Source organism: Ischnura elegans, chromosome X, assembly GCF_921293095.1.
Source record: "Ischnura elegans chromosome X, ioIscEleg1.1, whole genome shotgun sequence".
Taxonomy (NCBI): Eukaryota; Metazoa; Arthropoda; class Insecta; order Odonata; family Coenagrionidae; genus Ischnura; species Ischnura elegans.
Window position 1 is genome coordinate 13851722 of NC_060259.1, and position 27346 is coordinate 13879067.

Consider the following 27346-nt stretch of genomic DNA (forward strand, 5'->3'; position numbering starts at 1 on the left):
ACTTCAGTGAACATGTTCATTAAGACACGACCCTGCAATGTATCACACCCCAAATCCACCATACATTATGGCAAATGTAGTACTCTTCAATCTACAGCCATTGGCATCAGTGAAATGAGAAATTGGAGTTGTGTCTTTCAGTCTATTAATGGTAGTGTATGTGGGGTGACCAGACGTTAAGGTGGGCAGAATGAGTTGGTCTGGGGTTTACTCATTCTGCTCAAGGATGGTGGATCATACTCTTGCCAGACTAGTTTGTGCCATGTGAAATAGTCAACCATTTGCAACCCTGTCGCTGCAAGCTATAATGCATGAAACACATTCACACCACTTGATGTGGTTACTTCAGAATGGAGTTGACAACCACAAATTTTGAACATGATTCGGATTGGGGCCACCAGGGTCATACATCTAAGGTACTTCCATCTGACACCAGTCTGATGCCCAGGCAGCAATGTATTCATTAGAAATGAAAAGGAAAACACCTGGTAGTGCTTCATTCCAAAGGTTGTCCTGGAAGGGACCCACAACAGAAGACCCCTGAAATATTCCCCCGCTGCAGTGGGATCGAGTGGCAACTGACACGTGCTATGACTCGTTAGTGGGAGCCTCAAAGAGCAGCACCACAGAAGATGAAGAAAGATTGTGATAAGCAGGTGGATCACACAGCGTACAATTGAGTCCACCCTCTGGGGCTGTTAAGGCATCCAACTGCAGGTTCTATTGCAACCTGAACCACAGAAGGCTGATTCAGCTCCAATTGCATGCACTTTTTTTTCAATTATTTTTAGCTAATTTCACTGGACATATACAGCTAGATTCTCCACTCAAAAAAGACATTCTAGATATGTATATGATATTTAAGATCTCCAATACAATTAAGATATTTCCTAGATATCTATAGGTGTTCTGTGCTCTGTGGGATATATCGTAGCAGGTATACGAGGAATTTCGTATTATTTATAACGCAGATGCACTCGCTGGAATTACAATGGGGGAAATTGAAGTGCTCAACTCATTTTAATAACATATCATATATATATATTTATTTATATACAAAAATCATTATAATATCTCCATGTAAAATCACGCTGTTTACACACACTACCATTAAAAATGCGACCTTTTTCCACGAGTCCTTAAAAACTGATAAGAAACTAACGCATAAAACTCTTCTAATATAGGAAAATATTCGGAGAAATCGAGCAAAATGCTTCTCCCCGTCAAACAGGAGCGCTTGTTTTTCTCAAAGCAACGAAACATGGCTTACAGGAAAAATACTACCGTGAAGAAGTATCTATGCCAAACGACATAAAAATACGAAGAGTTAATCTCTTCATAATCACAATCATTTTTACAGATGATCCATCACGTGACACTTAAAAGATAAATGATTGCCATGCAACTCTCACCGTAGTCCCATATTGCATCCGGGTCCACTTACTGCGGAGAGTCAGACGTAAATTTGTTAACGCACAATTCAAAATATTATCACGCAAACTCTTGCTTGAGAATCCCTAACTTAACACATCGTTTGGTGTAAGATAACCCAGAATTTATGCCACCGTGTTGATATTACGCCAATTGATCCATAGAAGTTCATTATCTTATCTCAGCCAAAATCTGTAGTTGGCTACTCATCAACACATTCCAAATACTTCCTGCGAAGCATAAACCATGTATAAAAAGCCGTCAGCATCCTTTTCCCGTTGATAAAGATCTAACATTGTCATGGACACACTTGCCATACTGCGCTGGTTGACCAGCAAAAAAAAAGCTTGGTTTGGTCGAAGTTGCATCCTCCGTCTGTCCAAAAGAAAAGAAAAAATAATTGGAGCCTCTTCATTACAAATTGCATACAACGCTTAATTTTACCTAAACACACCTGATAATTTTGACCAGCTCAGCTACTGTCAAGTGGTCAGGGACCAAAAATTTCGTCTTATCTAACAACGGAAGTTGTTTTTCGTTGTAGAAACGCTCCACAATAATAGGAATTTTGTTGGGATGCTGCTCTCTAATTAACTCCACATCCCTCACACGCTGAGCTACAATAACGGATACAAAAACATGTTTGTTTACATTTGCAGATTAATACAAAAAATATAATATTCCAAAATATATATGCTTGTCATTTAGTAAAACGGGAAAATTCACACTCACCGTAAGTCCGCTTTTCTTTAAACGATCTTTGAGGTAAACTCATATTGAACCTCAACAACTAAGAACAAACTGCGAAGTTAAGCAGACACTGATAATGCGTCTTTCTTGGCCTCTCCGCTGGAGAAGCAGTTGCGTCTTTGTTTACATTAGTCATCGATATGGAACTATGTCCGCTTGCTCGATGATATATGTGGAAAGAATCCACATAATTGCCCATCAAATTTCGTACCTAAATTTAAAGGTCTACGTGAATGTAGAAAATTCGCTTTAACTTCTTTCCCTACGGTAAAAGGAGAGGGAATAATTGGTTTCTGACGTTGGAGGGTTGGAGGTTAGTTCAGCCTCGGATGAATACGACCAATGAACAACGATAATACTCTAGGTTTTACCTCACGGCTTTAGTTTGAACCGTAAGTCACCTTTGTCCATAATAGAATACGTATAAATAACCTGAAGTGTAGATGATTAAATACATCAGCACTGAAGAATCACGGCTGAATCAGCATAAATAACATTTGGTTCATAAAGCGCGGAAATTGACGAAAGCCTATGTTGATAACCTTACAGCCGTTTAGCGCCGCTCGTAGTCATTTCTTCGTAACCAATCCGTGAGTGGATGGCTGTCACATGGGACCATAATAACTATTTTCAAGATGGAGTCTGATGGCAGTGCCCAAGGAAGAAAGTTGAAAATATCTTAATGATATTTTCAAGAAGATGCCAAGAAAGGGTAAACCCCAAGGTAACGACAGTTCTTGTTTCTGATTTTAACGTTATCATTTTTGTCGCAAGTAATGCCGCTGGTGCCATAGAACTCAGAGCAAATTTCCCCAGATTCTCCATGGAAGCACGCCATGTGTGATGTGCACAACAATCAACATATCATAACTACTGGAATTGTTGATAACAGCGCTATCCATTTTTTAAAGATTGGTTGTAAATATGTTAGCGCTGACAAGTTATTGGTTGCATTTATTTTGAGCGTCTCTAGGAGGTACTTACGTGAGTTGTGATGGTATTGTTTTTGGTAACGGCTTTGAATACTAATGCATTTTTACGTTACCTTTGCCATTTGGAATCTTTCAAACTGTTTAAATAGTCAATTTTTTAGGGTTTAAAGTGATTTGAACTGCCCTACCAGTTCTTTCTGATTAAGGGAGTGCTTTGTTTTGGTACCTTTTGATACACTACATAGTGTCTTTGTCTAACAGTACTGAATACTGCCATTCATTGCCATTCTTTTAAAAGTTGTTTCCGTTATTTAGGTAGCTAGAGGTATCAACTTTATTTTTTATTGTTCCCGAGATTTAACCCGCCTATTAGGTTGTTTTAGGACTGTATTTACATTTATTTGTGACGATTCAGCAAATCCCTTCCTATGTATTGGTTTTGTATCATTTGAACGATTAAATGTGTAGGTTGCATTCTTTTGCGTGCAGTTGTTGTCATTTTTTTGGAATACTGCTGTATCGGAGTCCTCGGCCGGTGAAGCTTTACCATCGATTCCGAACTAAGGGTTTCAAATGCGCCATTTATGAAGTTATTACGCTTACTTGGACCCTATTTTTGGTGCTATTGCATATCCAACGTGATTGTTCGCGCGGAGTAAGCTTCATTGAAGTTGAAAGGAAAGGGAACTTCTGTCCCTCTTGGGTCACTATTGGTTGCCAGAAAATGAATGTTTTGAGGCTTAAAAAAATTAATTTTTATCATTTTGGCCCACTATTATTGGTTAGTGTGCATGATGTGTGTATCTGTGTGAGGTCTCTTCAAAGCTGATAGACAGTGTTTTGGTAAGTGTTGAATGTGTGCCTTTTTTGAGAACATTTGGTTTCTTACAGTGCTTGCATTTTAATGCTCTATGTAATAGTTATGAGTGAATGCTGGAAGTTTATTGTGCGTTCTGCCTTGGAGTGCATTTGAATTAAAGGATGTTCATAAGTAAGGGGGAATGTAGTTCCATCGAGACTTGTTTCTTCCTCCTGTTACTCCTTTTAGTGTATATATTTATAATATTCAGGCTTCACCTGAGACTTTGTCGTAGTCATTAGCGTTAAGTGGTTATGAAAAGTCTTCTTGTACAATATTAAGGTGAAGATAAAAATTGAATCAATAAGTATACAGACTTCATGATTGACATATTTGACAATTGAACAGAAAAAATAGTTTATTCACTTTATAATATCTGTCGTTCATGTAGTTCGGCTCAAATGGGTTATAGAATGTTTTATATTTACCGTGTTAAAAGGTTACGAATTCACTGTTTGCATAGCTATTGTTTTATATTCCTTAAGTATTCAGTATTGATGACATTATCTAATTATGTGTGTAGAATAGATGTTTCGTTATAGGCAATGTTTCAACTTATGAAATGAAGATAGGAAGTTTATTGCCGTGAAGTGTAGAGTGTTTTCGTTTTTAATTAAATGTTAATGTAAAGTAATTTGAAAGCCTTATGGCCTCATTTATTTCGCAGTAGAATATGATTAGCTACATTGCAATGAAAGAAGGTCGACTTTAGATATTATCATTACCATTCTTGTCTCACTGTGGTGTATTATTTGTACCGCTAAAATTAAGTTCATTTTGGTGAAATTATCTGATGAATTCCTGATGCAATTGCCTCCCTTCAAAATCCAATGCTGGCTTCTTAGTGGATAAGAAAATCACACGAAAGATTGGTAATTTGGTTGAGGTATGGAATTTTATTCACACAGGAAAGTTAATCGTTATTAGTGCTGGTCAATATGCGGGCTTTAGGACACCAATACTTTGGTGTGAAAGGTTATTGCATTAATTTTTTTCATTAATGAGTGCAATTGAAGGAGGTGCTTCCAAGAGTATGGGCACTCATCCATGGCCTAGAAAATAAATGTGTTCTGTGGCAGATCCAGGATAGTGACAAGAACATGCAAGGTGCGGGGGCTCGGGAGTAACCTCCCAGCTGTAGTGGGAAGGTTACAAACATTTTGAGAATGTCGAGGCTTGTAACTACACTTAAAGGTTATCTCGGGAATCTCCTCTGAATTATATGGTAAAAAAAAATTTGTGCCACACTTCAACTTCTTGTACAATATTAAGGTGAAGGTAAAAATTGAATCAATAAGTACATAGACTTCATTGTTGACATGTTTGATAATTGGACACAATGACCATTTTATCTTGTGTAAAGTCTAGCTCCTCTCAGGATCTGCCACTGGACAGTGGAATGATACAGTTCGGGTACTAATGTGCTTCAGGAAGGGGATTGTAGTCATCATTAATTACTGGTCAATATATATTTTTCATCCTTCAATATGGTGATGCATATGAAGTCACAGTCTTGAATCATGAAGTCTGTATGCTTATTAATTTCATATTTGTCTTCACCTTAAGATTGCACAAGAAGTTGAACCATATGTTTTATGGTATATTTAACTTTAATTATTTGCTATTTCTGCTTGCAAATAATGAGTGATGCTATTTACTTGATGTTGCTTTGTATTATAGACAGCAGTCCATATGACGGAATTCGAGGAAGGTGGGAGGCAGCCAGTTTGGCCCAGTTCCTCAAGCTGTTTCAGTACAAATTTAATTTTGCTTGTGTGACCACTCAGGTAATTACTTGCCTTGCAACATTTCATTCTGTAGCCCTTCAGATGTATTTTTTACCATACGTCAGCTGTTGTTGTTTTCATTGTTCCTCCCCAGGAATTGGAAGAAGCCCTGGTGGATGGAGGGAGTGTTCTCATTGCTGACACTTGCGCTAGACTTCTCAGATTTCTGACGGGGAGCTCGGATATTATGTATGTACTGTTATTGGAGGTGAAAGGTATTTTGCTTACTTTTTCATACTTACTTTGGCAATTATATTTTTAGAATTGGGAACTTTGAGACCCATTTTAAAACTGCTGCATTAGAGTCTGGTAGCTGCCCAGAGCTTGCTGTCTTGCTTGGAGACCAGACGTGGAATAATTTTGCTCCTGAAGAAAAGGTATTTCACATTTATATATGCTTCTCTAGTGAAAAAGGTTTTACTTTCCTGTTATAATTTACATAGTGCCAAATAATCGTTTGTTGGGTCATAACTCTTGATTTTAATTCCTTTAAATACTAAATTATGCCTTGTGCTTTTGCATAATTTTGTCACTTCTTCTTTTGGCACTGCATTTGTTTGTCATAGAAATATATACAAACTCATATTTATTCTTACACTTGTTTCTGTTCATTAGAGTGGATCAGAAAAATCAATTTTTTCGAGACACCCTTATCCTGTTGAAAAAAAGGAATTGACTCAAAATTAGGATTAATAGGCTAGGAGAGCTTATTATAGGAAGACATAGTATTGCATTGCTGCCAGTGCTTGACTATGTACTGCATAAAGGCTTATAATGAAAATTCAAAAAACATTTTACATAACAAGGCAAAAAAGTCACTGCTAAGGCATACACTCAATAGTATGAGGTATATCTCTTCAGAGGTATGCATTACTTGCAGTGGGTCACCCATTTTACCAGTGAAAAGGGAAATAATAATTCCAAAAATAGGTGTATGATGTTTATGTTGCTGGCCTCTAAAACTCATTGCACAGTGAATGCAATATGTATAACTGCACAGATTGAATCACTAGGAACTTCTCAACTGAATAGCTACGTGGCTATTGACACATACTTTTTAGAAGAGATGTGCAACATTAAACTGACTAGGGTAGACCACGAACCTTGCTCCGCCTTTTTCAATGCCGTATTTTTTATCACCTTTGGAATGGTGAACACATCCCTGAACTAGTAGTGGTTCCGTTGAATGGGCCTTAGTTTGGCTGTAATTAATTAATTTACATGAGGTACTTATCACAAGCCGCTTATAGTTTCATAATATCGCACCACTCAGCAGACTGGTTGGGTGGGGTAGTGGTTAGCGTTTACGGCTACCACCCGGGGAACCAGGGTTCGAGGCTTCGTGATGGCTTTATATTTTGTTGTCTTCACTGTGATCATACGGAGTCAACTTTTTAATTAATTTTAATTACGACAAGCATAGACATGAGACTATTTTTTTATCATCATAATGGCATTTAGGTATTTAAGCAGTGTCATTTCAAACACGGAGATACGACGACTACACTAGCAAGGGTTGGTGTACACCAAAAAGTAATTTTTTCATTACTTATACTGATCAACTTCCACATAAGAAATGAAAACCACTCTTGCGAGAGCACGTGCCATTAAAGGCTCGCGGTGATCAACAACATGCATACAGACATTAAAATAGCCTTTCCGAAATATAATGTCAATTAATAAAGAGGATGAAATAAAAGTTGATGACCCTGGACCGGTCGTGCTGGCGTATAAAATATGTCAATCTTCGAAAACCAAGGATTTCAACATCGTACGTACATTCTGGGCTATAATGGTCTCGTGTATTCCTACAATGTACTTTGACTGTTTATATTGCGAGTTTTCAAAGTTTGAGGTATTGTAGCTAATTTTTTTAGATCAGCAAGAGGAACCCGTCACACGTGGCATTTAAATTACGGCGCACGACCGGCCATGTCACCTGTGTACGCCCATGTCTCGTATAGCGCAAGGGATGCGTTCCTCGGGGTCTTTGCGCTATACGAATTTGCGTTATACGAGAGCGTTTTATCATTGGGAAGATAGGGATGCGTTCCTGGTAGCATAGGTCTTGGGTATTGAATTTCCTCTAAAACATCTATATTCCCATAAAAAGCCTAAGAAAACATTATTTATATAAATGTTCATAGTTTAAAACATCTTTGAAGATAGTATGCACGCATTCAAAGACTTTTATTCACGTTAAAAAAAAATTCTTACGTGCTTTTGAAATTCCCTCCTGTCGTGCGGGTGGGCTAACATCTGCTATCGCAGGGGATCGTAATAAGTTGCCGGCAGTTGACGATTTTTCAAACTAGTCTTAAAACAACTATTGTGTCACCCAGGTCCTTTTGTTGCTCATCGAAATTACAGGCAAATGCTACTTTGAATGCCATTTCATAGCTAGCGGAGTTTATGAATGATAAATCATTTTAATTTGAAGTCCTCCGAGTCATTAGCAGCTACGTGAAACAGTCTTTAAATGGCTTGAAACCTGACCCAGGTTTTCCTTCCTGAAAATGAATGAACGAGATTGCATTCTTTTCCAACACAATATCGTCTCGTCAACACTAAAAACTGGTTGAGGGGGAAAGGAGCCACTCAATCACAGCTTGGAGTTCATCAGAAAATGTTGCGGTGACTGCACTATCAACACTTGCATATTCACCTGATATCGCCGCACTGAAAATACCTGCTTGCCGTTTAAATTCTGGAACCAACCGGAGGTTTCACTAAATGTCTCGGAGCGATTACCACTCTTATCTTTTTGTACTGATTCTCTATGAACTTTCCGTATGTGTAGACCGCTTGGTTGGAGTTGGTGCGGCTGAGGTCACTGACGTTTTAACTTCGTCTTTATTCAGAATAAGGCATCGTGCGTTTAAACTTCCGCGCAATATCGCTTTGACGCTCTCCATTTTCAAAGCAATTGATCTCTTTCAATTCCTCTTCTAGGTTTACAGTATTTCTTGATAAATTCTTGATTTTTCTACACGCATTCCTATTTTTTGCCATTGTTCTCTTGGTTTTTACTCTGTATGGCTCTATCTAAATCACCTTCCACTGCTGAACTGTGTTCCTGAGACGCAGAAGGCCTACGACTGCGGAAAGGGAACGAAGCCATTGTGTCTGAGTCTCTATAGCGGACCCTTTCATGTGTTGATGCTATTCATGCGCAACTCGGCCACCGCTCCATTTCTCCCCTGTGAATACCGATGACCTTGAAGGCTTCAGCGTAGACCCTCTACCTGGAAGTCAATCGCCCGATAACCTATGACGGCAAAAATACGTCTCAAACCGTATTGCTGAAAAAAAAATCATTTCCACTAGCCCCACGCTTAATTAACGATCTAAATTATTTATTATCATTCTGTTAAGGAGACGAGATAAATTACTTCGGTAGGCCGGCTATCTGGACCCAATGACGAGTAATACTTTTGGCCATTGCTCAGCAATGGATTTCGATTAATATATAAACATAAAAGAAGCTTTGAGGCAAGCAATAATATTAATATGCGTAAAATGATAGAAATTTCGTGTGTACTAAGCGCAAGTTCACGTTTTATCACGAAAGCGTTTAAGATTTTTGATTAGGCCACACTGCGTTGCGATGTTTCCCCGAGGAACGTATTTGCGCTATATCGAAATTGCGCTAATCGAAATTGCGCTATACGAGACATGGGTGTACCTTTATATCTGTATCACCTATAAATGTACAAGGTTTTACTAATTTCTACAAATAAAGTTTAATTTTAACAAAAATTGAGTGTTATCATTTATGCACATAACATGGGCAAAGTACGCCATTCGCCCGGTTGTGTAGAAATAACAATCGCGCCCGCTAGAGGGTTAAAATGCAACAATTACACCAAATGTGTCTTGTGCTCGCCGCTTCCCATAATCTTCCGCAGTCCTTTCAATATAATAACAAGAGGACCACCAACAAATGTCATTTCTTCGAAAAAAAAAGCCACTGTTAAAGCCCCCCATTAATCTTTCGTTATGTTTTTGAGGAGAGGAGCAAGTGGAGCCTTCACTTCTCTGTGTTGGAAATGACACTGCTTAAATACCTAAACGCCATTGTGATGATAAAAAAATAGTCTCATGTCTATGTATGTCACAATTAAAATTAATGAAAAAGTTGACGCAGTATGATCACAATGAAGACAACAAAATGTATAGCCTTCACGAAGCCCCGAACCCTGGTCCCCCGGGTGGTAGCCTTTAATGCTACCACTACCCCACCCGACCCTTCTGCTGAGTGGTGCGATATTATGAAACTATATGCGGCTTGTGAAAAGTACCTCATGTAAATTAATTAATTACAGCCAAACTAAGGCCCATTCAATGGAACCAATACTAGTTCAGGAATGTGTTCACCATTCCGAAGGTGATAAAAAATACGGCATTGAAAAAGGCGGAGCAAGTTTCGTCTCCCTTTGTAGCTTTGCGTGGGGAGAAGACTGTGGCTGCTTGTGGGCAACGTGTTACTGTGTCCCACTAATGGTTAAAATGGAATATGAAGCTGATTTGCAGTAAATAAAGCACATTGCTGTCGGCTCATAGCTTGGGATAGGTCTTGAAACTTTGAAACCAAATGCAAAAAAAAAATAGATTCCATGAAAATCCTAGACATTCATGGCAACAGGATTTGGAACCACCCCCTGATAAAGAAAATCTCCACTCTCCATCACCAATACACTAATTACAATTTCAAGAACAGAGTCCATCATTAACTGTCAGCTATATCCATAGAGAGTTGACACCAGCCCCTGCCATTTCCCTTAAAAGAGGAGTTGGATCCTATCTTTCTAACCTACTGGTGGTACCAAGAAATTTCTCAGGTTTCAATGTTTTTTTTTAAGTTTTCCATGGCTATCAACCCTGTATATACAATCCCACCCAGCCACCCTCCTCCCACCCTCATGAATGAATGATTGGAGATGGACATGGGGTCAGCACCCCAGAGAAGATAGTCATCCAGAATGAGAACTCCATCCTGATGACCCATAGCATTGCTCCAGACAGCAGTGAAGGCATAAGGCATCCGCCCCCTCTTCTCTGAACACCCATTCCCCTTACCTGCAGCAACTAGACCAGTTTAATCATGAAGTTCAAATAGCATGGTGCACTTGAGAGTGTTGTAGTGTCAAAAAGAACATTTTGTGCAGCAATACATTTCGTGGATTTATTGTGCAATGTCTCATTTTATCAGTACAGTAAACTCTTGATTATACAAAGTCAGCGGGACTGGAAAATAGGCACTTCATTATTTCAAACTTCACTTTTTAATAAGTTGCGAAAAAATGTTTTCTTTTGTTCCCACCACCCATTTTCTGTCTTCAGTGGCCTTGTTTAACATTTCCGGTAGTTATTTGAGGTAAGATTTAAAAAAATGCTCTTTCTTATTGATTTTATGCTGTGAAAGATCGTAAAAAATCACACAACCCTAAACTTGCTGTTCTTTACAATACAATCTTCCCATTTTAGAAAACTAAATCAATTAACACCTTAAAATTTTAGTAAGGATTTAATCTAAGAATTTTGTGGTCAGTAGCGAATAGCAACTATTATCTATGCATAATATACATATTTGTTTACAACGCCAACGAAATTTTAATGGCAGCCCGCTTAACCGCCATTTGTGACACCCTCTATCGCTCAATGACAAGAAAAAAAAGAAAAGCAAGGGTCACAGCCTGTTTCCAAAATAAACTTTGTTGGTTAATATTTGCAGTTCCTTCTGTATTATCAGGTGAATTTATGATATTTTAATTATTTATTTTCATTATGATTCAATTGCGATTGTAAATTACGCAGGATATGATTTTCTACTGGCAAGTATTTGAAGTAAATTCTTTTTGGGCTCTCTGTCCGGGTGCCATGCTCCATCACATTTGTGGACGTTAAAATAGAAGACTATTCGTCATCAGGGCCATTGATGCCGGGAGTGAGGTGCCATGTTTGTATATTATGTCCCTCTTCTGTTATGCCGACAGGGGCAAGGACTGAACAAAAGGTGGAGAAGCATCTTCCATTATGGGGGAAATAAAGAGAGAAACGTTATTATCCACATTAATTTTTTTCCTATAATACAAGTTTAATCATTTCTCTACGTATGTAGGTGGAGTATTGGTTTAATTGCCTGAATTCCCAAAAATGATACCCCAAAAGGTGTCTATGAACGTCATTTAATTTTCGTGTTTCTTTCTCCATCGAATTGAAAATTATGCAACGTATCATTAATATTGAGAAAAGATTTTCTTTATGTTAACACTAAAAATTAGTCGCGCCATTATTGTAAAATAAATAGTAGCTTGGGAAGGACAAAGAAAATAACTTATTTCTATTGCAAGTCTGCAGAGAAGAAGCGAGATAACTTTATAATCGCAGCACCTCACTCTCTGTAGGTATAAATGGCATTGATGGCTATGAAAAAGTCTTCAATTGAATCATAGGCTGAGAGGTGGAATGAGCGCCTTACCCGGACAGAATCCCGAGAAGAATTCAATTCGATCAGTATTTAGTTTTTTCTTTCTCCCTTCTGCGCTAACATTTATATTTTTTCTATATCAGCATTACATGTCATCATTTTTAGTAGAGTAAAGAATGAAATCCGAAAGCTAAAGAAGGGCAATGTATGGAGGTATAATTTTCAAGAGGTCATGAAAGTAAACAAACATTGCAAAATTTTAAATGTACATGATATTTAAAAAATAATCAGCCCAAAGGACGACGTATTTCTGGCATCGTTTAAGTTTGTAGATCATTGAATATAGTAGGTTGACAAAACCAAAAAATAAGCTCATAATTTCTGATTGACATCAGGTTTTGGCTCAATCTTTTCAAATATTAGCCAATCGAATGAATGTGGATAACAAAGTTTTCCTCATTATTTCCCTGAAAATGAAAAATGCTTCTCCAGCCTCTCTCCTGATAGAAACTCACCCCTATTGCCGGTACAGATGAACCATGCACTTCTCCCCAGTCAGAAATATCCCACTCTTATTTACCCCACCCTCTTCTCCAAGTGGGTAGGGTGAATAAGAGTAGGGTGGGTGCTTTGTGGTCAAGGGAGTGGGGGCAGGATAAAGAGAGGTGCAGCAGGTGTTAGGAAGAGGGGCGCGTGAAGGGCCTTCATCCTTGACTGAGACCACATTTGGGGGCCATATTTTTTTACGATGCACTCAAGCTCCGTCACCATGGAAGGGTGGGAAATGCTAGGCAGGGGGAGAAATGCTAGTGGAGGGGGGTATGGGGTGCATAAGTTCGGTGCCAGGAAGATCAGCAAATGACTGTAGGAGAGAGTAAACAAAGCTTTTGGAAAGAAAGATATCTCGGAATGGGGGAAGGGTAGGAGTGCTACAGGGAAGTTCATGGTTAGAATTGGAAGTGCCTCTTCATTATAAGTGACCTGCAAAATACAGTGTTGGTAAATAGAGCCCAATATTTAAGACACTCCTCGCTTTCATCTTCGTTGTCACTGCTGTCATGTCTAGTCCCAGCTGCTGCTTCTTCTCCACTGTTTGCTGCTTAGAGTCTCGCTAGGCACTGACTGAAGCCCTTTGCACATTCTCTCATGACTTGAGTTCAAGCCCATATCATACCATTCAGTGCTTCCAGGAAGAATGGCAGCCAGACACAGCCTCCCTTGTGGATAGATATCAAGGTAATTATACGAAAACTTTATGCACAGAATTATCAAATCCCCATTCAAATTGGCATTAGAGGAGCCATTTCTCCCTCCCTATGGGCTCGTATGTAAAGCTTTATATCATCTGTCATATCCTTACTACACCTCCCCTCCAAGTACAATCGCAGTATATTCCCCGACCTTTCCCCCCTCCGAAATGTAATGTTGTCTCTTAAATGAAACTTGGAAATGCAAAACATTTTCTCTATCATTGAGTGAATTAATTGTCTTCCTTCCTCATATTTCCAATCAGGTGGTTTCCTATTATTTTTTATTGCCCAAATCAAAAGATTATTACTCCTGGAGTACGTATTTCACGCTTTAGATTTTTACATGATGATATCTATTTTTCGCGATTAAATGAGTGTGCAAGTGAAAATAAGTGTGTAAGTGAAAATTTTCAAGCGCGCAAAAACGCGACAGCTAAGTATGAATGATGGGAAAAGCCCGTGTGACGTCATTCCGGTTCCCACTGCTGCCGAGTGAGATGACCTTGGGGTGACAATATGTGCACCACTGCGATCCAGGCTGCTGGCAGGTAGCGCTAGGCTTAAATAAGGATTATTTATACCTTATCAAATGCAGGAAACTTTCCCACCATAGGCAGTTTTAATAGGTGATTATTAAGGAATGTTTCCCTGAGCTCTGTGCCTCATGCATGCATTGGTAATCTCAGATGATGTAAAATTCCTATCCGCTCGCATAGAAACTAGGTCTCTGTCACGTCACGTGGAGTGGCATCTCATGGGCGCCTATCTGGCCTTTTTCAAATGCAGTTAAAGTTGACCATTGCCATTCGTCTAAGCTGGGATTTCTAAAACCAAATAATTTGTTTATTATGAATACGCTATTGGTGGGTGACGAATTGCAATCAATCCCTTTCGTTTTCTTTGATGGAGGGAATGACCCTATTGTCAATTTGAAAAGTGGGGTCATGATCTCGCCTCTTTACTGGCAACAACGTTGAAATTTGAGCAATTTTATGGACTGTTGGCATTTTCTTGGTATGATTCAATTAGGTAGGGTTTAAGTAGGAGTGTAAGAAATACCCTGCGCGACCTTCCTCACAACTAACTACGTTAAACTACGAAGTAATGTTGACACGATGTTGAGGAGTATGCCCGTAAATAGGGAAACAGTGTCAGCCACAATATTTTTACTGAACTCCTACTTGTCCTTGATTCTTACCATAAATATTTAGGCGAACCCTTTCCCTCCTAAGTTGCACTGTCATTTTCAAACTTAAATGCACCACTGTCAGAAGCACTAATTTTTTTGCAGCTTTCATCAGAATAACTAGTTTCATTGACAAATTTTTTGCTGTAGTTCATTTAAACAAATTCCATTTGATTCTGGGGATCAAGCCCGATGTTCGTAACTTCAAAACATTTGTTATTATCAAAACTTTGTATTGTTGAATAGCGCCATGTATTTACCATAGTGTTTTCGCCTGGACCACAATTCGTTTTCCTAATGTCCTGCTTCTTATAATCGAGAGTTTACTGTATTTCTACCACATGGTACAACAAATCACTCACTCATGTGAAAAGTTAAATGTCATATTCATGCCATAAATAACTTGCTAAATTATGTGTCATACTTCTTATGATAAAATTGAAATTATTTATTCAATTCTTGTTGTCATGAAGTACTTAATTTCTACAAAGATGTAAGTCTGAAGCTTAGATTGGAAAGGAACTGATGAGTAGCACAGGGTAACTTCCACTGGTGGATCACAAATGGTAGTTTTTGACCCGAACAAGAGCATAAATTTAATGTTATCCCGTACTTGTGATAGTGAGATTTGAAACGTGAAATGTTTACTGTTGGAATCATAAATCCCGTAAAATAACATCAATCCCTTTATTGAAGTAAGCAACTATGATTGCAAGCTATTCTCATGTCTGCTGAGTAAGGACCACAGTCCTCCAATGTGTCTGGTACAGTACAGTGAAACTTCCATTTCACCCATCTTGCCGGCCTCGGTGGCGGCGGGGTAACGTTCTCGCCTGCCAAACAAGAGGTCGCGGGTTCGAGCCCTGCCTGGGTAGGTTTTCCCCGGTCCAGGGCATGGTCGTTTGTGTACGTTTACTTGTTACATTTGTTGAAAACCCCGGTGTAAAATGGCCAATAAGAGCTGTATCCGGTGGTTTGAGAATAAAATAAAAAAATAAAATAAAAAAAATTATGTACAGTGGAACCTCGTTAAAGCGAGTACGGGCTATAGCGACACCCCCGCTATAACGAGAGATAGCCGATGCACCGTCAATTGACCCTATAATAAGCGTGTTAAAAAAATTCGTTTTTACGAGACCCTTTCGGTGTTGGCTCTCGCCATAGCGAGGGTTTCACCGCCGGAAGACTTTCATCAATACTCCTTAACCTCTGTAATTGCTAGCGATCTGTTAGAAATGAAGTTAATGGAGTGCTCAGTCTCAAATTTATGTGGTAAACTGTCGTTCGATAAATATAATGATTGACAAAACAATGCTCTGCATGATTTTTATTCAGTGCGGCGCTTATAAATTGTTTGAATAGTTAGTCGTTATTTGAGTAAGGAAATTTAGTGATGCAAAAAAACATCGCCTTTCGTCTGGATTTATGCTTACGTTTATCGGATAGATGTTTATCTGTCGCCGCACCACTCCTGTTCCTGTATATCTGTTCGTAACAGGTATATTGGCTATTATTTGCTCCATCTCCGGTAAAGCGACAATTCGCTATAGCGAGCGTTTATTAGTGCACCGTGGGGTGTCGTTATATCGAGGTTGCACTGTAGCTCTTGTTTTTATACAGCAATATCCAATTATGGCTGGAGCATCTAGCCTGTGTTCACCTTATCAACTCTTGATTAAACACAGCACCCATATTTTGGTCCCTCTGACTGTTTAACCAGAAGCACCTTCAAAATTTGGTAGTTTGAGAAAAATAGTGCAAGAGTGAATGTGAAGGTTTTTTTAAACACCTAATGAAAAAAGTTGAATTTAAGATTTTAGGTATGAAATTCATATTTTTTATCTACTGAATGTGAATCACTTTTAATAATATTCCATTACATTGCATTTAGGATAAATGTAGTTATTACAAAAAGGATTTTAATCATTTTCACTGCTTAAGCATGTACATATATTTTCCTGAGAGCATGAATTATTCAAAAAAACAATTTTTTTCACAAAATGGGGTGAGTAGCACATTATAATAATACAAAAGCAAGTTACTAGCTCTAAATGAAAACACCTAAAAAGAAACAATCACATGGGAAAAATAGCTTCTGGAGCTTTGGTAGCCATCAGCTTCTTTCTCAACGTCTATGGAATTACTGAAGAGGTTAATATAGATTCCTGTTCCTCTCTTCTCTCAAAAAAGATGGGCAAGAAGTTTGATTTATGATGCTTGCATGAGTCCCTCAATCGTGTGCTTACGTGTATGCACTATCAGACGTGGTCTGGTTATGTGTGTTTGCAATGAATGTTGGGAATTGACTGATGGTTTTAAAAAAGAAGCGAATGTTCATATTGGCATTGGTAAATTTTTTATATATGTTATGTATCAATTGGTTCTTTCTGTCCCAGCTTCTTGGTTGATGCAATTGAAACCCATTTCTTTTTAAGGTTCTGGCTTTGAAGTGGCTGGTGGATCGAGTTCTTGAAAGTAGGGGTGAGGAATTAAAACAGCATTTGGATGAAACCTGGCGCCCAGATGATATGGTGGGTTACTACCTAATGAATCATATTGTTTTGGGAGGGAATCATTTTATGCATGTCTGTTCTTTTTGACTCACGTTCAGCCCATACTTTGCCCTATTATTTGGGTTATGGTTGCAGTGTTGTGCTGGTTTTTGCATATTTTTTAATGTGGTCATTTTGTATTAAGTATTATTTACAGAGGGAGCAAATGTGCTCTTGTCTATGCTGTGCGCAATGTGAATTTTGCTATTAAGATATATTAGCATAACTTAACCTTGTATTCTTAGTCGGAATGGATGGATCCAGAATTTTTTTCGGAAGTGGATCCGGATCGGATCCTTGATTTCAGATGTCGGATCTTTGGATATTTTCGGATCCAAATGTATTTTCAATTACCTGCTAAAAAACAAAGTAATTTTTCAAATTTCTCCTGGCTACGTACAATCAGTGTAATGCTATTTAGATTGTCATACATTTTAATATTTTTTCTAATTAAAATTAATTTTTATAAGCTTTAAAGTTATATTAAAGAACTAATATCTTAACATGCTCAGGATCTAAATTGTTATGCTTGCATTTGGAAATGTAAATAGGTTTAATCTTCAGATAAACCATCAACTGAATTTTAATTTTCATCACATTTTTCCCCTAAATTTTGTCACTTACTCATCGCATACTGACTTGTGTTTCGCCGGCAAATGCTTCATTTGTGGTCAGGTGGATTTTTCACTTCCTCGCGATAGTTTCATGCCACAGTTCCCGCACATGGTTCTTATGTCAATAAAAATGTTTCTACACAATGAAATACAGTTTTATGGGTATATTATTAAGTTATGTTTCTGCTGCACGTTCTGAAACACTAACAGTGTTTGGAACAACATTAAAGTAACGTGTGACGAGTTTTGGGAACAGTGAGACGAACGCTTGGCAAGAGGAAGAGGTGGGCAACAGAAGCATGTAGAGGATATGTGGAGCTGTAGGAGTGCAAATTTTCTGTCTTTCAAGGAACGAGACCATGATCAATACATTACACATAATACTTGTCATTTATCTCCATGTACGAGGCATAACGAGACTACGAATGAGGGAGCCAATGATGAACATGTCAGATCTTGCCATTTTGTGACATCATTGCCTTCTAAGCGAAGCTGGGCGAGCCAAGTGTTATATGCAGTCCAGTACGTCTACTTGCGTGAGGGGGCTGTTGGGACACGGGATTGTATGTTAAAAGATGAAAACTCAAGCCGGATGTAAGAATATATATCAGACACTCATGGATACAGCTTGACACTTCAACCCTCAAGGGGTATTCTGGCATCCGAATGAGTGAGTGGCACGTATCCCCGGAACAACGCAGCTGTGCACTCCAACACTAGCAAGTGACAGACCGATCAACTAGCGGCCCGCCAAGGTGCCCATTATGAACCTAATAGGGGCTAATGCTATGCTCGTTTTTTTTTATTGTGTTTTTTCGACAATGTTGAATATTAGTTTAGTCTAGTTGTAACGAGAAAACTTAGTGGCAATCAATTAGAGCTGAAAAAGCTAAAATATCGTCAGACATGCATTGCGTTTGCTCTCATTATTTTTTAAATCTTGTGCATATCATCCAATTGCCAAAGCTATCAAGACACCTTCAAGCCCAGAAAGTCACTCACTTAGAATTTGTCCTCCAGAAACTGAGAATTGAAGCAGGTGTGGCAAAAAAGGTCAGTGGGTGAGAGGTAGGGTGGGGAGGGATGAAACAAGTTTCCATTGTTCTTGCATAGCTTTATATTTTCCTTGGTAGATAATGATCTATGTAGTGTGGTCTCGGAAACGAAGAAAATATTGGAGGCATGGGCTGATGGAGGGCCGAGGGTGTTGTTTTTTTTCTTTGCTGTAGTTCCTTTTGACTTAGTTATTATCCAATGACACTGAGATTCTCCCAATAATTATTCCATCTCTTGGGAAGATTCACACCATGTGCCTGTCGTATTTTGCCTTAAAGGTTGCCGCTGCAATTCTGCTGTATAACCCTTACGAGAGCTTTTAATCAAAATGTTTCATGAGTAGGACAAGCATCACAGTGCAACGGCGAATGCAAAGAGAGGATCGTAACTTTTTCCACTCCCTCTTATGGGACGCTGCATTCACTGAAGCATTTATCTAAAATTTTGGATCCATATCCAATGTCTTCAGCAAATTTGGATCCGAAGTATCTGGTAAAGGGCAATATCCATGGATATTTGGATCCGAGGTATCCGATCCGACCATCCCTAATTCTTAGGCTAAAGTAGTATTTATAATTTTTACGAAATTATTGGCAAACAATGAAGCAAGTTAAAGTTAATTTCATCCAAATAGTGTCATAATTTATTTTGAATGGAAACCGTTGCATAGATGTAGTGCGTGTGCATGCATGTTCTTTTTGACTCAAGTTCAGACCATACTTCTGAATGTTCTTATACTCCAATTGAAGTATTTTCTGCAGCAGGTGATACTGATGCATCAGTACTGAGCAAATTTACTGGTATTAACTGTAGTTTTCTCCATTTTAATTGGTTTTTAAACTATTATATTTTCGCTAAAATAGCAACTAATATTCCTCTTCCATAAAGCTTTCACAATTATTTATTTTGATGAAGAAAATTTTATGTAATCTTATGAAGTGTTTTATGTTAACCACTTAAGAAAAATTTTTGATATCGAGAATCGTTACAATTAAGTAGTGTAAGGAAGCATAATAATAGTGGGTCATTCCATACATGCTCCATAGAGGAGACCTACAATGATCTATTTGATTACTTGTTATGCTCCAAAGATAGCGGGGATTGCATATATATTGAGGGATTGTATATTTTTCTTATCGGGAGAAAAGCAACCTGCACATAAAGAATTTTTTATTGTTGCACTGATTATGTACTAAATTTATGTCATGAATATTTGCTCAGACATAAAAAACGTTAACACAAGCATGTCATCACACTTAATGGAAGACCCAACACTGACTATCAGAGTCGTGAAAAGGGATTTTTGTTACATTAAATTTTTTTAACAACAAAGCAAGCAAAAAGCCATAAATTTTATTTTTTAAAGGAGTTGATGGTTTCAGGTGTTACCTTATGGAAGTTGCTCATGATGAATGAAAATTGTACTTTGTTTTTCCACATATATTTAATTTACACGCGACTGCGGTTTCGACGCACTGCGTCATCATCTCACCAGATGATGACGCAGTGCGTCGAAACCGCGGTCGCATGTAAATTAAATGTATGTGGAAAAACAAAGTACAATTTTCATTCATCAATTTTATTTTTACATACCTAAAGAGGCATATAAAAAAATAATTTAGCTTAATTCATGTATTGCCTCGGGTCAAAATTTGATGCTTTATAGAACCATGTTTTTGATGCAAAATTTTCTAAAATCTTTTGAAACATCTGCATTTAGAGAATTTTCAATATCCCTTAGAATATTTTTCAATTAGTGCAGTATGATCTCGTTATTACGAAGCTCACGGGAGCAAAAAAACCGGAGGTTCGTAATAACAAAGTTCGTATGAACGTTTCTTTTAGGAATCATTAAAAATAACTGTATATAATGTACTCGATTAATTATGCGCAAATATATAAAAACAAAAAAATCCGTTTCAGTTTCTCAATAGAAGAATGCGGCATGATGCAATCGAGGGTTGATAATTTCCTGAATGCAATAAGGCCTCGATATATGACCTAGATGCATTCCGAGACCTTGTTCGTAAGTTGATAAACCCACACTGCGGCTGCCGAGAGTTGTCCGATGACAGTTAAAAGGGTCTAGTTCGGGGTAGGGGGCAAGGCTGCCAGGTAAGAAAGCAAAATGCTGGCATCAATGGTGAACAAAAGGGCTCCGTGATGAAAGGAACCAGAGGGGATGGCAAGCATTAAGGATTCAAGGGAAGAATTCCTTGGTGAAAATGTTGTATGACTAGGCGAGGGTGTGATGTGCATTTGGGGGACATCGATTGGCTGCAAACCGTGCTGGCGCAGGGTTTTCCGCCCCTCCTTTTGTGCTGTCATTGGACAACTCTCGTCGGCTGGACTGTATGCAAGGCATCAAGTAGTACAGTAATACTACAGAATGCAACACTGTATCACAATGGTATGCTAACTCACGATTATGACGAACGGATATTGCTGGGCGTGTGATGCAGCCGAAGCCAAAAAAATCACTCTCCCCAGTAAGGAAGGACAGGTGAAATGCTGAGCAGTTCCTAACTTCACACCAAATTCTTGGATACTTTTTTCAGATTATGACCAAAGTGCGAGTTCGTCCATGCCACACCACGTTGCATCAGCCAAATCGAAAGGTGCCAAATTCAAAATTTGAAATTTTTGTATGCTTGTATCTCTGAATGTTTGTTAATCGAATGTGGGTAGGAAGAGTTCTACCTGTACGTCCAATTTACGATTGGTTATGAGAGGGTAACCATGACTCCACAGGAATGAAGCTTATCATATGATATTGTGTGCATACTGAAGAAAGAACCATAATTGACGCTCTTGGGAACAGTACACGAGGAGAACTTAAAGGTGGCCCAAAGAATATAACTTAGCGTAGTGCATATCCACCTAAATGGCATTGCTTATCCATGGAACTTTGTAGTAAAGTTCATTTTGTAACTACCGGGACTGGGGTTTGTAATTTTAACGAAAATTTTGTAATAACGTTTCTTTTACCATAGATTGGATAGGCCTTTTTGTTAGGACCAATGATTTGCTTCGTAATAACGTTGTTCGTATTAACAAAATGCTACTGTATTCAAAATCCTCATGACTTCTATAGTAAACCTGAAAATTTTCATAAGAATTGGATGGAAAGTATGGCTGAGACAAATTATTCCCCTCTGGAGGTGCAAGTGCCTCTGGAGACTGCATTCATTGAACAGCTGCAGTTTAACCCAAACTTGAAATGGTTGTGAAAAAAAACTGGTAGAGATAGCCAAGAAATATTTCACACTGTTTCGTTCCCACATGGAAGGATGAAATTTGCCAAGTTTCATCAAAATCTGAGTCTGTGGGTGTCATGCCTGGATGAACCTACGTGGAATGACCCTAGTATAATTACTATGCCTGGTAAATTTGGGCCTTACTTTGCATTTACGCCTGTGTTGAAAATTAATGGGCTTAAGCAAATTACTTACACACTAACTTCAACTCATCAAATATTTAGTCCCACCTTCACATTTTCTGATTAATTATCAGGGCTAATTATAATTATTTCAAAGTCTCCCTAACCTAAAAACTCCCATATCTGCACTGCCTTCATTTTTTCAACTCATTCCTTCAGTTCTAGGACCCAACAGAGTCATAGGTTAATGCCAAATGCTATCAGAAATTTTAAGGTAGCCCCCTTTCTTGCCTTAGCATCTATTATTTCTGATGCAAGCTGAAATCTCCCAAAGCTTGAGGCACCCTCAATGTGATACTTCATTGCTGCACTGCAAAGCTCGATTCAGAATATAGTCCATTGTCCGCAGCATTGGAGGGAACTGCCCCATTGGACAATGGAAAAGAGCTTATCAACATTTTAAACAAAGCATAGAAAGTAGCTGTCCATTTCTCTCTCCTTTTGTTCATCATACATGTAAATTAGGTTGGGTTCCTAACCTTAATCAAGGGTTGGCTGGACCAACCCTTGAAATTTTCTCTAGGGTGACGTCTCATTCATGGGTAACTTGTGGGACACTTTGGTATTCTATTTGAAAAGAAATTGGGGAATCGGCGATACGTAAATTTGGCAGTTTATCCCTCTGCACTCTCACTAAAATTCTGATAGATCATGTTATGAAGGACTAATATGGTCTCCTCGGCTATATTGTCTTCTACCTCCCAGTAACCTACTGATAATCTGCAGTTTTTAATATTTTCCTCCAAAACATTGTTCCATGCTTGAGCTATGCTTATGACAGAATAATGAAGTCCAAGAGCCCAAGGAGCTGCCTCCAAGATGCTTAAGCCATTATCCTAGTGAAATAATATAAAAAACATGCACATATTCAAAAGGAAATAATGTGCCATTGTATTTTATCTTATTTATGTTGTTGATATATGATGTTGAGGAAGGTAGCTACAACACATAATCTTAAATTTGTATATGATTCCCATGTCCTAACTCTGTGTCTTGCTCGTGGTGTTGGGTTCAAAAATTAATTATTTAACATTCTTCAGCTCAAGGGCATCCACTTCATGAACAGTAGCATTGTCAATACTTAGCAGTACATTTTAATTTTCTCCAGCACATTACAGCCCAACATATGGAACTTTTTGCCTAAAATGTTCCACAGACATCTATACTTGCTAGTTTGGATGATTCTTCTCTGGCTGTGAAAATTTTCCTGATATTTTAAAAGTAGATTGGCTTTAGAGCTTTACCAATGACAACAGGTTTCCATTTGTTGCTACCGTCCTGGTTTGTTGTGAGAAGCACTGCCAGGTATTCCTTGCTTCTTTTTGCTCCATGATATTTCTGTCCTTTGTGATGCATTGTTCTGTCAGGAAGAGCTTTCCAGAAGAGACCTGTTTCATCCGTATTACATCAGCCTTGTGATGCAAAGGATTCAATGATTGATTCGTTAATTTGATGCCACTTGCTAACCAAGTAATTATCTACTTTCCCTTCTCCACATTCACCCCAGTAACTAAGGTTTTAACTCTTTTTGAAATTGCCTAACCATCCCGTAGAAGCCTAGTTTGAGGTCCAAATTTCTTACCTTCTTTTGCAAAATTGGACCATCAATAGGGAGTTTGTTTTGGCGGCAATCACTAAAAAAGGCAAACAATGTCTCTTCAAGTTCTGCATACTTTCCTGAGGACACACATGATGACTTCATATGACAGGATGAGGAAAATCTCTTCTCCTTTGATGCCAACATTGTTTTTAACGTTGAAAATGAAATCCCATTCAACTTGGCAATTTCCGTTTTGGAAGGGGACATATTGTGCTCCACACCATTAATCATTTTCTCAATGGAAAGAGTTTTACGCTTTATTTACACTTTATGAGGTTCCATATTTATGCCTTAGCTCTGCCAACAATTAACAATGTCCTTAACTAAATGTACCACCTCCTTTTGCTAAACAATCAAGAAAATGCACCAGCAACACAATGTATGAATCTGAGGACTACCAACTGCTTCGATTATAATGGTCAATATGGGTTTTCAAGCAGTAAACTCGAGGCGAAAATAATGCAAGGCAATGAAAATACCAAACTTTGCAGGCACAAAACTAAAGTTTTCTTCTCTGCATACTTTCAATTTGCGGCAAAAATCAGTGATCGATCGCGTTGCGCCTGCATCTTTGATGTAGAATAGTGGTCTATAGATAGGTCTCTACTCTAAGGAGAGTAAAGAAAGAAAGAGCAGCAAGTGCTATCACTGATTTTATGGACCTTTCGTGATTATGTTCACATCTCCAGCGATCGTCTTTCTTAATCAAAAGTAGTTACGCCTAGATGGCGATTGCCGTATCTTTGTGGTTTTGGTATCCTTCTGCAGCAAATTTGAACCAAGAGTGATATACAAGTACTTAAAGGAGGCTCAAAAATTACTTAGAGGCCACACAGGGGGAAGCAGTAATTAGATTTGCGATGTTTTCAGTTTCATGCTCAACAGCTCAACCTCATGTCAACCATTTGTGTATTCATTTTTGCAACTCATTGAGATGAATGAAGAACATAACTTTGTATTACTCCAGGCGGGATTTTCCAACGCTGAAAATGAACATGATGTATAACCGCATCATTTCCTTGGCGCTCTCAGCGTAGGGCGAAAGTCGACCTTTGAATGCCCTGAAAGCTTCTTATGTCATTACCATCTAGCAGACGGCAAAATGAACAGTTGCAGGGGTCAGATGACCTAGGGATTCTGACTGCGCAATCGTATGAGATTACTATACGGTACATATGAAGTAATTACGTGGGAACATGAGTTGGAGCAACATGGTTTGTAAATGGTAAGCTCCGTCGCTGTGATCAGTCTAGCTTTGTTCGATTCTTATTGTAATGTGATACCTATGTTTTGATTCAGTCTAATGAACCCTGCTGTAAGCATGTGTTATTCTTTGAGAAACTAGACGATAAGTAGATGAATTTGAGGTCAGAATTATCTTCAATGCTGAGTTTGTTCTGCACAAAGTCAAAAGAGGACTGCGTTAAATCAAAATTAGCGCCCTCCTTGGGGATGGGGTTATGCTGCACAAAACCAAAAACTTCTTAAAATCAAGAAAAGATGTAAAATCAAAGTTTCACCATTGCAATTCCCTATGCTTTCCGGCCGGACTTGAGTGTTGCTACATAAAAACGAGACTTGATGTAAAATCAAAGTGCGTAAAATCAAAGTTAGTGCTTACTCAACAACATCTTCGGGGTGTACTAGCATACTGGAACTTACTGGTGTACTTCGAAGTGCTTATATGCAGATGTGGCTGTCTAAGAACTACATGTACCATTAAAGATTGCTCAATGCTGCATTGTGCCGAAAGATATACATAAATTTTATAGATAAAGTTGGTGATTTGCCATCTTGGTGTATGTAAGTGTTGCTTAGAGAATCTTTGTTGTAGGAATATATTTGGCAGTGGGATGGAGGATGAAATGAATTGACAAAGAGCTTAAATTTTCATGTAGTATTTTAAGTTGCATACAGTATCAATGCATTAAGAAACGCAGACACTAAATGATGCTATCCTCACTTTAATTACCGTATTCCTCCAAATATAGTCCCCCTCTGAATGTAGTCCCCGCCCTAATTTTGAGGCTTGAGTTTCGGGAAAAAATAAAAAAAAATGGGTTTGAATATAGTCCCCCCCTTAACTTTTATCATGGGTATTTTTGGATAAAATGGGGGGACTATTCAGACATATACGGTGAACCATCTATGCATGAAATTCAACCAAAACATCATAAATCTAGTCAAAAATTTTGGAAGCTCATTCACACACCAAATAAAAATATCAGTCAAAATTAGGCGATAAGTTTTTTTTTCAGGCATTTTTAACAGAAATGCATTATTTTTAATAACCATTATTAACCTAGAAGTGTAAAGTAGGTGTATGAAATATTATTTTATGCACAAATGGTCATATTTTTGGCCCATGTCCACCATGTTTCTTTGGCAAGGGCAGTACAGCTGCATAATGCGCCTTCCGCTGCACCAGCTTTACTATGTCTTGTTTTGGTTGAGAAGTTTGCCCTAAGTCAAAAATCATGACATCAATTCCTGAAACATGAGAAATAGTAGTACGCCTAGCAGATAGTCCATTAGATGGATTGGCCTGAGTCTATGCTTGAAGTCAGCTTACCTAGCTGCATTCTTACTGTCATTATTTGTTGTGGTATGTTCTTAGAAGCATCATACAGATAATTATGTGAAGCATAAACATTTGAAGATGTTTCTGTAAATTCCCTTGAGTTTCTTGATTTCTGAACAGGAATTTTTTATGTAGTTAACCTTGATATATGCTTGCTCTTTGCTGCAGCATGCCAATGTGTTGTCTGATGGCAGTAATTGAGTGTGATTAATTTAATGTACATGGATGTGTAATATTAGAATATTCTGTACCAATGTTATTGGGTATTGAAATATTTTTGATCAAGATCAGCTGCGGATCAATTGTGGATCAATTGTCCTCATAGCTGATTTCAGATTTATATAAGCTTCTCAATGATTATTCTGTCGATACACTTAAGCTTAAAAAAATTTCATCCCTAGTATTATGATTGGTAACTTGTTTTTCCTCTTTTGTTGGAATTATTAAATATAGATGTATTTATAAGGTATGTTCACTTACTTATAATGAACAGTTTGTGTTGGAAATATTTAGGAATACAGTAAGCTCGTTATTATGAAGTTCAGGAGACTGGAAAACTGGAGGTTCGTAATAGCGAACTTCATAAGAGCGTTTTTTAAGAATCATCCCAAAAAATTTACCTTCCCAATATTCCTTGTTTCTTTACTTTCCTGTACTTATAGTTGCGTTGCGGAATAGCTTCTGTGTCGTGTGTATGGTACATGTGATTAAATTATGAATAAATTCAGTAAAACCTCAATATACGAACAAGATGTATTCCAAGACCTTGTTCGTATGTCCATTAACCTATGCAAGGCATTGAAAAGTGCAGTTATCCTGAAGAATGCAACACTGCATAACAACAAATTAACTCACGATTGTGAAAAACTGATCTACCAG

General features: G+C 38.1%; 2 protein-coding genes across 3 annotated transcripts in view; one reads left to right on the plus strand and one right to left on the minus strand.

Moving 5' to 3' along the window:
• Window positions 1-1015: 1015 nt before the first annotated feature.
• Window positions 1016-2298, minus strand: LOC124171002 (microtubule-associated proteins 1A/1B light chain 3B-like). Its single transcript, XM_046550117.1, has 3 exons — window positions 2164-2298; window positions 1886-2048; window positions 1016-1806 (listed from the first exon to the last, which is right to left on the minus strand). The coding sequence occupies exons 1-3, from the start codon at window positions 2204-2206 to the stop codon at window positions 1641-1643; spliced, it is 372 nt and encodes a 123-aa protein (XP_046406073.1). The 5' UTR covers window positions 2207-2298; the 3' UTR covers window positions 1016-1640.
• A 494-nt stretch (window positions 2299-2792) lies between these two features.
• LOC124171001 (collagen alpha-2(I) chain) overlaps window positions 2793-27346 on the plus strand; it is a 139485-nt gene continuing 114931 nt past the window's right edge. For both annotated transcript variants that reach the window (XM_046550114.1, XM_046550115.1), the window contains exons 1-5: window positions 2793-2905; window positions 5653-5759; window positions 5854-5948; window positions 6022-6136; window positions 17061-17156. In XM_046550114.1, the coding sequence (XP_046406070.1) occupies window positions 2881-2905; window positions 5653-5759; window positions 5854-5948; window positions 6022-6136; window positions 17061-17156 (438 nt within the window). In that variant the 5' untranslated portion in view covers window positions 2793-2880. The remainder of the gene's footprint in view (window positions 2906-5652; window positions 5760-5853; window positions 5949-6021; window positions 6137-17060; window positions 17157-27346) is intronic.

What these genes read in the sequence shown, in the direction of transcription:
- LOC124171002 (XM_046550117.1), bottom strand. Translation starts at nt 2,206, where the DNA reads ATGAGTTTACCTCAAAGATCGTTTAAAGAAAAGCGGACTTACG. An exon ending in TAAAGAAAAGCGGACTTACG is followed by an intron (nt 2,049 to 2,163) that starts GTGAGTGTGAAT and finishes CCGTTATTGTAG; the next exon opens with CTCAGCGTGTGAGGGATGTG. An exon ending in GAGCTGGTCAAAATTATCAG is followed by an intron (nt 1,807 to 1,885) that starts GTGTGTTTAGGT and finishes TCTTTTGGACAG; the next exon opens with ACGGAGGATGCAACTTCGAC.